A 9511-nucleotide genomic window follows, 5' to 3' on the forward strand; every position below is an offset into this window, starting at 1 on the left:
ATTTTCTTTAATTTAACCCCCTATTTATACTATTTTTCAAAATTACCCCACTTCCTTTTTTATTCGTAACTCTTTTATACAAACTCCGATTTGGGCATATCGCGTATCTACGAACTCGTATTGACGAACTCTACAACTTTGTGAAGAAAGTTTTCTAAAAAAACTTACGCATCAAAAAGTCAAATTTTAAAGTCGTTACACTTATTATGACTCTCAATTCGAGTAAAAATATAAAAGTAAAATCGTAAGGAATTGTAAAAGAATCGGGGCGTATCAATCGAAGTAGCGTTATAATTATTGAATTTAGTTTAAGTTGTTAACATAGTCTTTGCATCACTAACTTATAAAAATTGTTCTAAAAATATAGTTTTGGTTAAAATTATGTAAACTTGATCGTATACGGTTCATGGGTAAGTAAAATAGTATTTTAATAAAATGATTTTAAAAGGTTTTGGTGAATATGAACTTGGTGAATGTGAGAATGAAATTGGATTATGCATGTTGATATTGATATGATATAATCAATTATATATGGATATTAAATTGTAATAATAATATACATATATACGTTGCTATATTATATTTTATATTCTTGAATGTGAATATATCTTAAAGTGGAGGAAGGAACCGGAGGGGACGAAAATGTACATTCCGGTAATTTGGTTTATTGAGTGTGGTTATTTGATATTGTTGGCGGAATGGACCGGAAGGAAAGAAAATGTACATTCCAGTAAAATGGTTTATTGGCATGGTTGTGTATATATTGTGTGAGTCACTTTATGAGATGTTATATTTGTGATATATGGTATTGAAGCTCTTGTGGTAATTATTCTTGGTGAAGAATTATTATATCATATTACAATTGATATGTTTGTGTGGAAGAGTAATTTGGGTTACATGAGAGTCATGTGAGACTCAGAATGTCTTTGGGTACAATATATATCATGGGTGAATTGATTATATTGTACATGTTGTTTTAACATTTGAGTCACGTTAAAATGTTTTCTGGTCTTCGGACTTGGGTCACAGTTGTGATAGGAGGCAAATAAATTAGGAGTCAAGCCTTTAGTCGAGTGATTAGTTACAATCAGTTAGACATCTAGTCTATCTGTTACGTCATGAGAGGATATCACTTGTGGTATCTGGGTCCCATGTGTACGTATTTTTTAAAGCAAATTCTTTTGATGATTTTCCTTATAGTTGTTGGGTTATAAATGAACAACAAGAGTGAGTTATTTTTTTTGTTTCAAATAGTAGTTCTTGATTTCAGGTTGAGGTGTTGGTTTTCTTATGCCTTGCATCTTGTAGTATACTTGTGTGAATTTCTAAACTATGTTATTATGCAGGAATTACTAATCTTTTTTTATTTTATGCAAGTGTGTTATGAGGAGTTAAATGTTATTGCATATATATATATATATATATATATATATATATTATAAGCATGTTCATACAGGTTTAAAAAGCTTACCGGGTTCGTTGTTACAACCCGGTGCACCAATTCATGGTGTAGGGTTATTTGTGAATGTTGATGTTCGTATTTGCAGTGAGAGAGTTTGGGGATGTAGCGACAAGGGTAGAACATTGTATTTTGAGAATTTTTCTTATAACTAGTTCTTTGTAACTATTGCAATTATCTTGTAGATCACGTTTTATACAAGTTGTAAATGTAATTATTTGATTTGATTCGAGTTGTTACGTTTTGAATTCGAATTTTATTATATAAAATTTGGGGCGTGACAACATGCGCGCAGGATTTCCATTTATACAGGGAGTTCAAGGATTGAACATGAACAAGTCCATCCATGATCCACCTGCCCTCTTTGGCTCCTCTATTGAAAACCATGTATCCAGTAAGCCTTGGTCAGTAGCCACCAAGGTAACATTTGCCTACATATATATATGATCAATCAAAATTTAAGATAAAGCAAGGCAATATTTGCCCACATGTATTGCAAATTTTCATGTCTTCAAATTCGTTGCACTGTTGTGTTGTCTAGTGTTTTACATATCGGATATATTGGCGATATTTAGAAACCGATAACATATCCCCATATTGATTGACTTTATCGGTCAACGGTCAAAATATTGGTTAAACTCTGATATATCGGGTCAATATCGGACTGACTCTATTTTTATTTTATTTTTCAATATTTTTTCCTCTTTCCTTTGAAAAATTTATATATATTTTTTTTCAATTTTCATATATTTTTTTTATTTTTTCATAGATATGATGAATTACAAGCCTAACTAATCATTCGTATACACCTTTTTTTTAATTATTTGGTGTCGTTCGTGTGTTATAATTGTAAAACAAATTAACTAATTTTCCTCTAGTTTATACCATTCATGTGTTTTTTTTTCAATTTGATTCCGTGTTCTTAGCTTATATGGTATCGTTTTAAGTGTAAGTTTATAAATATAATATATTTTTTGTTAAATATAAGCAAATCTGATAAATCTGATACATATCGATATATCTCTGATATATTTTTTTATCCCCCGACTGATACGGTAGATGCAGAATGAGATTTTCTTTTTATTGAAATCTCAGAATGAGTTAGGTTATATTTGTTGGAAAATAAAAGAGAAAAAAATCTGAGTTAAAGTTAAAATTTAGAGAATTATAGTTATATTTTGTTAAATTTGTATTGTTGACTTGTAATAACCCTATTTTTCAAAACGATATTTGGTTTGATTTGAATTCAATAAAGTTTGTGAGATTTAATTAGAATGAATTTGATTGTTGGCGACTTTATGAAACGAAAACGGAAACGTTCTCGGAACGTTTGATTAGAAAAAACGTTACCTTTCCGAACGAATATATGGACTTTTATTCCGTTGCTCGGTTGTGAAAACTTCCTTCACGAAAGTTATAGAGCTCGTCGATACGAGATCGTGGACGCTTCACGCATTCGAATCGGAAGTCGTACGAGAAAGTTATTAACGTCGGAAGTTCATTTCCGATTTTGGAAACTAGTATAAATAGTTAAATATAGGAGTTAGGGTTTCCATTTCTGGAAACCCATACCCCGTGCCTCCCTCGAGCTCTCTCTCTTCTCTCGAGCTCTCTCTCCCTCCGAACGACCCCATCGGCGATCTCGCCCTCCAGCCCTCCATGGGCCGCACCGCCGTGCTCAGAAGGATCGTGCGACCTTCCTCTCCAACCCCCGAGCTTGCGACGCACTGGCTCGCCGCCGAGACCTCCATCTCTCTCCCCGAGCCTCCCTCTGCATCGCACCGTGATCTCCGCCTCCAAGCCGCCTTGTCCCTCACCGCCTGACCCTGGAGCACCGCGTGACCCCCGCTGCAACCCTCAAGCTCGCTGAGCCTCGCACCCGCTCGCCACTGCTCGACGACGAATCGAAGCCTCCACCGTGCGATTTAGGTAAGGTTTGATGAAATTGATTGTTGTGTGTGATTGTATGATGTTTTGGGAGTGATTGGGAGGATTGGGAATCGAATTGGAAGGATTTCGGAGGAGAATCGGAGGTGTAGAGGAGAATGGAGCACCGCCGCCTTAGGCGGCGCGTGTGAGTGCGTGAGGAGGTCCAGATGTGGCCTTGGGCTGTGGAGGGGCAGAGGAGAAGGAAAAGGGGAGAAATGGGGCGGCGGTGGCGTGATACGCGCCGTGTTTGGCATTGGCGCGTGAACAGTGATTCCGAAGGGTAATTTTGTAATTTATTTTTACGTACGGTAAATGTAAAAAGGTGATTTACATACGGTAAATGTAAATTTTATTTACGTACGGTAAATGTAAATGTAAATTACTTTTAGTAAATGTAAATGTAAATTACTTTTAGTAAATGTAAAATGTAATTTTGGAAGGGTAATTCAGTAATTATTAATTTACTAAGATAGTACGTACATTTGAATAGTATTTATAAGTACAGAAATATGCAAACAGTATGTACTCGTAACAGAGATACATATTGGATGTGTATTGTACAGTAATACATGAATAGTAATACGTGAATATTACACAGTGAATAGTACTCGATGAACAGTAAATTCTTAAAACCGAAAATTGCTAAACAGTAACCGATTATTACTGTTTCGGTATTTAAACGTTTACGAAACGCCTCTAAATTCTTTTCTTATCTTTTCAAGGTGATCGATAAATCAAGGAAATGATTTATGTTGGGAAATTGTGGAATTACGCTCGAGTTGATAAGGTGAGTAAAATCTCACATATTTATGAATCTACCCTTGCGGTGAATTCAAGATTTTTGCAAGAGTTTTAAATATTGAAATGCGACATGTATATGATATAGTGGAATATATATATATATATTGTGTAAATGGTAAATACGTACTTATATATATAGTTTGCTATATTATTGTTATCAATTCATTGGAATTGGTCATTTCGATGACGAGAATTATATGACGAGCATGTGAATTAATTTGTACAATATGAGGTGTAATTATTGTACGTGATTTTAATGTGTTGTTAAACGTTTTGTCTTCGGACGTGTTTATGAATTATGACATGTATATGATATAATGGATTATATATATATTGTATAAATGGTAAATAAGTACATATATATATTTTGCTATATAACATACTGTTATGATTTTATCGTGATGATGTCATTTCGATGACAACATATTATCGAGCATGTGATTTTGATTTGTACAATATGATGTGAGATTATTGTACGTGAATTTTAACATGGAGATTGTTAAAAATGTTGAATTGTCTTCGGACTTGATTTTTGTACAATATGATGTGAGATTATTGTACGTGTTTGGCAAGTCGAAACCTAGCCTTTGGCCGGGCAAAAGTTACGATACAGTTAGAGCTCTAGTCTGTCTGCCGGAGACTGCATGTGAGGTAACGGGTGGTTATCGGCTCATGAGTACTCATATTGTTTTGGATATTGGGTAGCGGGTGGTTACCCAATATCAGCGGTGTACTACGTGAGGGGTAACAGATGTGTATCAGCGTTCATTAGTACCCGTATTATAAATGTTTTTGGATAATCAGAAGGGTTGCCCGATTTCTCATGAGCACTTTCATTTCATATATTTTTGGGACAACCAGATGGGCCGTCCATTGACTCATGAGGGCATTTATATTTGTCGATTTGTGATTTTTCGTATATATTGATATGCGAATGATATTTTCATTTTACTCATACGAGCTATAAGCTTACCGGGTTGTGTTTACAATCCCGGTGCACTAATTCGATAGTGTAGGGGATAATTCTACAGGTGTTGATTAGTGGAGATTGAGTGACGACTTCGGAGATTCGAAGTCGTTCGTATCCTGCTTGTGGTGTGGTTTCTAGCGTGGATTTGCGTGTGAGAATTGGTGTGGATTTATTTGTGAGTTTTGTGAGAGATTGTGAGGATTATTACATTTCCATCTTATGTAATGCTGAATTATAAATTTGGGTTGTAATAATTGGTTTTCTGAGTTGTATTGAGAACTCAGTAATGATCCGCTGTGCATTTCAAATGATTTCGATTTCATTGAAATTGTTTAGTGTTTAACGACTTTGAAATTTTGAATTTTTAAGCTTGAAATTTTAGGATCGTTACATGACTAATAATTAAACAATGGTTAAAAAACAAGATACATGTCATTTAATTTTAAAAATAGATGCGGATTTTCAGTCATTTCCCCTTTTACTTTTATCTGTTTCACTCCTTCCAAGTCAAATCCCGGTCAAGACGTCACTCTCTTATCACTTGATTGGGTCTCCACCTCCAAAGCCCAGAAAGTCCTTCTAATCCAAATCTACTGCCTCCCCCACTGATCACCATCACCTCACCACCCCCCACCCACGTCATCTTCAAATCAGCAAATGCTACGTGTCCCCCTTCCTCACAGCCCGTCACTCTATCACAAACTCTCAAAATATATCAACCCCTTATCGATCATGCACTCAGAAATCTAAAGCTCAGAGCACCATGGAGAACAACTACTCCTACAGCTCCTACCCCGACTCCGGCGACTCCTCGCCGCGCTCCCGCGAGGTCGACTTCGAGAACCCGCCGCCGTGGGAGGAGTCGTCCCAGCAGCAGCAGAACTACAAGGTCAAGTTCATGTGCAGCTACGGCGGCAAGATCCTCCCCCGTCCACACGACAACCAGCTCTGCTACACCGGCGGCGAGACCAAGATCCTCGCCGTCGACCGCTCCATCAATCTCCCCGCCCTCCTCTCCCGCCTCTCCTCCCTCTCCGACTCCTCCGACGTCTCCTGCAAGTACCAGCTCCCCGGCGAAGACCTCGACGCCTTGATCTCCGTCACCAACGACGACGACCTCGACCACATGATGCACGAGTACGACCGCCTCTACCGCGCCTCCGTCAGGCCCGCCCGCATGCGTCTCTTTCTCTTCCCCCTCATCAACCACTGTGACAGCTTCGGGTCGGACCGCTCCGATAGGGATCGATTCGTCGAGGCTTTGAATTCGGGTCCCGCTCCACTGCCCGACCCGACTCCCAAGCCTCCCGTTCAAAACAACGTTCACTTCATCCCCGGTTGGCCCAAGGCCGGCGTTGCTGCTGCTGTCACCTCCGCAGTACCTCCTCCTCCGCCGGCGTCGGATCAACTTCCACCTCCGCCTGAGTTTCAAGCCAGATCAGGGCTGGGAGACCGGGTCGTCGGGTCGGATCTGGTAGTGAGCCCGGTGGAGTTCCAAAGGCAACTGCAAGATTTGCAGAGGCTGCAAATCGGAGAGCAAACTGATCATCAGTACCACCGAAGAAAGAGCGACGACAACCTCGTCGGCGGCGGAGGAGGAGGCTACGGTGTCGCCGGTGATTACTTCAACATGCAGAAGGTGCCGGAAAAGCTTCCTGCTGTGACTGTGCCTCCGCAGGTTTCGGCTCCGGTAGGCTACTGGCCGGAGAATAAGCATGTATCAAGCGTGGGGTTCCCGGGGACGGTTGCTGGAGCACTACCCGATCATCATCAACAACAGTCCATGTACATGATCAACGCGGGCGCGGGAGGAGGCGGTGTGTATCACGTGCCACCGATGGTGCGATCAGTGACCGGCCCAACCAGTCAAGGGTACTACCACATGCAGCAGCAGCAGCAGCAGCAGAGAATGCCTTCAGACGTTTACCGGGACCAGCCGGTATACGGTGCTATTCCTCAGCCACAGCAGCAAACGAGCAGTCTACCTCCGCAAGCGCCCAAGTACGTGGCTACGTACCCCGAAACGACGCCGTATACTCAGGTGGCGTACGACAGCGTGACGGGGAGGCAGGTTTACTATACTCCGCAGGGTGGAGGGGTTGTGCAGCCGCCGCAGCAGGCATACTCTGCCGTGGGCCCAGCGGCGGTTAGCGGCGAAATGCGAGTGGCGGGCGGGTTGAGCCAGGAGGGTAAGGTGGTGGGTTCAAAAATTCCTCAAACTTCCGTGTGATTTTTCTTTATTTCAATTTTATTTATGTATTTACATCTTATATTAATAAAATAAGAAACTATTAGTTTATTAAATTCCAAAATCTATTGGTTTGAAGAATCAAAATATAAAAATGAAAAGAAAAAATATAAGGAAATAAAGAAAGAGAAACATAACTACTTATTATTATATCTGTTTTGTTTTTTTTTCTTACAATTTCTGTTAAAAAAAACTAAATACAACACACGGATTGTAGTTACCATGAAAGCAAGATATTTAGTAGGGAAAATTATCAAAAAAAAAAAAACAAAGTACTTCTTCTAATTCTGTTGTTTTCAATAAAAACTTGAGGTTTATGGATGATTTTCCTGGACCTTTTAGGAATGATCAGTGCATATGTGTTAGGGAAATTGTATAATCATGGTTGAACATCTATAGAGAGTGAAACCAAACTCGTCGAAGTAGTAGGCATTCATCTCGATGAAAGCCATACACTTTTATATTTATGAGAAGGAAGTCTTTTATTAATAAAAGAGAAAAATTCACCAACAGTCCCTGAACTCATGTGGTAAGGACAGTTTGATCCCTGACCTTTAAAAAGGATCAAAGAGATCCCTGAACTCTTATTCTGATATCAATAAGGTACTTCTGTTAAAACTTTTAGAATATTCCGTTAAAATATTCTTTTTCTGTTAATTTTGTCATTTTGTTAAAATTTTGACAGAGCATGGTGGACCTAATTCTTAAAATTTATTTTTCTAAGCAGTTTACTAATCTTTAAATCTACCCTATATACTCAAAGGTAAACAGTTATTTTATCATCATAGCACTTATCATATCTTCTAGACTTAAGTTTTTAGCGTTTGCTAAACTGTCTTTAAAAGAATTGCAACAAGAAAAAGAAAAATATAAAAAACTAGAAAGAAATAGAAAGAACCTTCCAAGAAATACAAAAAATTATTGGGATATTATCTACAGAATACATCGTAGAATCTACGCATCCCAAGAAAATATCGAAGTTCTTCAAGAAATGTTTGAAGAAGATCAGAAACCTCTTCACATTTTGAGCATCGGTTAGATTCGCCCTAGCTGGTATCAGAGCTTGTTTCGCTCAGAAACAAGTGAAGATCAGGCTTATGCCACAAAATTGGCTCCTTTTATCCAATAAAAAAAAAGTCAGACCTAAAAATTACCAGTCTTTTTGTACTGAAAAAGCTATTGATAAGTGGCAAGTGTGCTTTTATTCAAAACATATTCAAGAAAGCCAGTACTCCATAAAATACGTTTGTAGAATATTAAATATCCTAAACGACGAACATATTCATTTCCAAAAGGAGATTGGAGTAGCAGATATTGATCCGTTAAGACCTAGCCTGATTGAATTTCTAGATTATCTATATAAAGAAAAAGACAATAACAAAGTTGCAGAACTCGAAAGGTTTAATCTTCGATTAGATCAACTCAAAAAAATAAATTCCCAACTAACAAATAACAAAATGACAAAATTAACAGAAAAAAGAATATTTTAACGCAATATTCCAAAAGTTTTAACAGAAGTACCTTATTGATATCAGAATAAGAGTTCAGGAATCTCTTTAATCATTTTTAAAGGTCATGGATCAAACTGTCCTTACCACATGAGTTCAGAGACTGTTGGTGAATTTTCCTCTTAATAAAATCAGGAGGGAAGTTTGTTAAAGTTTTGAACTACCTAAAATGTTCATAGTTTATTAATATCTTAATTATGTCTGTATATGGTACTAAGAGTACGATTGTAATTTACAAATTATAAAAGTGAAAAAAAAAGATAATATAAGAGAGAAATAAGGAGAAAATCATGATCTTACAATTCAGTCTAAATTAATAATAACTATCAACTATTGTGAAGATAACTATGTAAACTATCCATTGTCAATTTATTTCTTTTTATGAAATATTTTTTTTTATTTCTATGAAAGAAAAAAAAATGTAACACACGGAGTGGAGTGTGTGTCATGATGCTAGTAAGATGAAAGTCATAAACTGAATTGATATATATAGCTCATATATAACATGGACAATATGTTATAATATACTCACAATTAGGAGTGTCAAAATATTAGTATCATATATATACGATTTAGAAATTTCATTTGAATTGGAA

General features: G+C 37.5%; 1 protein-coding gene across 1 annotated transcript; it reads left to right on the forward strand.

The window, feature by feature from the left end:
* The first annotated feature begins 5885 nt into the window (after positions 1-5885).
* Positions 5886-7440, forward strand: LOC126783188 (uncharacterized). The gene has a single exon (XM_050508609.1). The coding sequence runs from the start codon at positions 5923-5925 to the stop codon at positions 7387-7389; it is 1467 nt and encodes a 488-aa protein (XP_050364566.1). The 5' UTR covers positions 5886-5922; the 3' UTR covers positions 7390-7440.
* Positions 7441-9511: the final 2071 nt, after the last annotated feature.

This window comes from Argentina anserina, chromosome 2 (genome assembly GCF_933775445.1).
Source record: "Argentina anserina chromosome 2, drPotAnse1.1, whole genome shotgun sequence".
NCBI lineage: Eukaryota > Viridiplantae > Streptophyta > Magnoliopsida > Rosales > Rosaceae > Argentina > Argentina anserina.

Coding starts and splice junctions, on each gene's coding strand:
- LOC126783188 (XM_050508609.1), top strand. CDS start 5,923: ATGGAGAACAACTACTCCTACAGCTCCTACCCCGACTCCGGCGACTCC.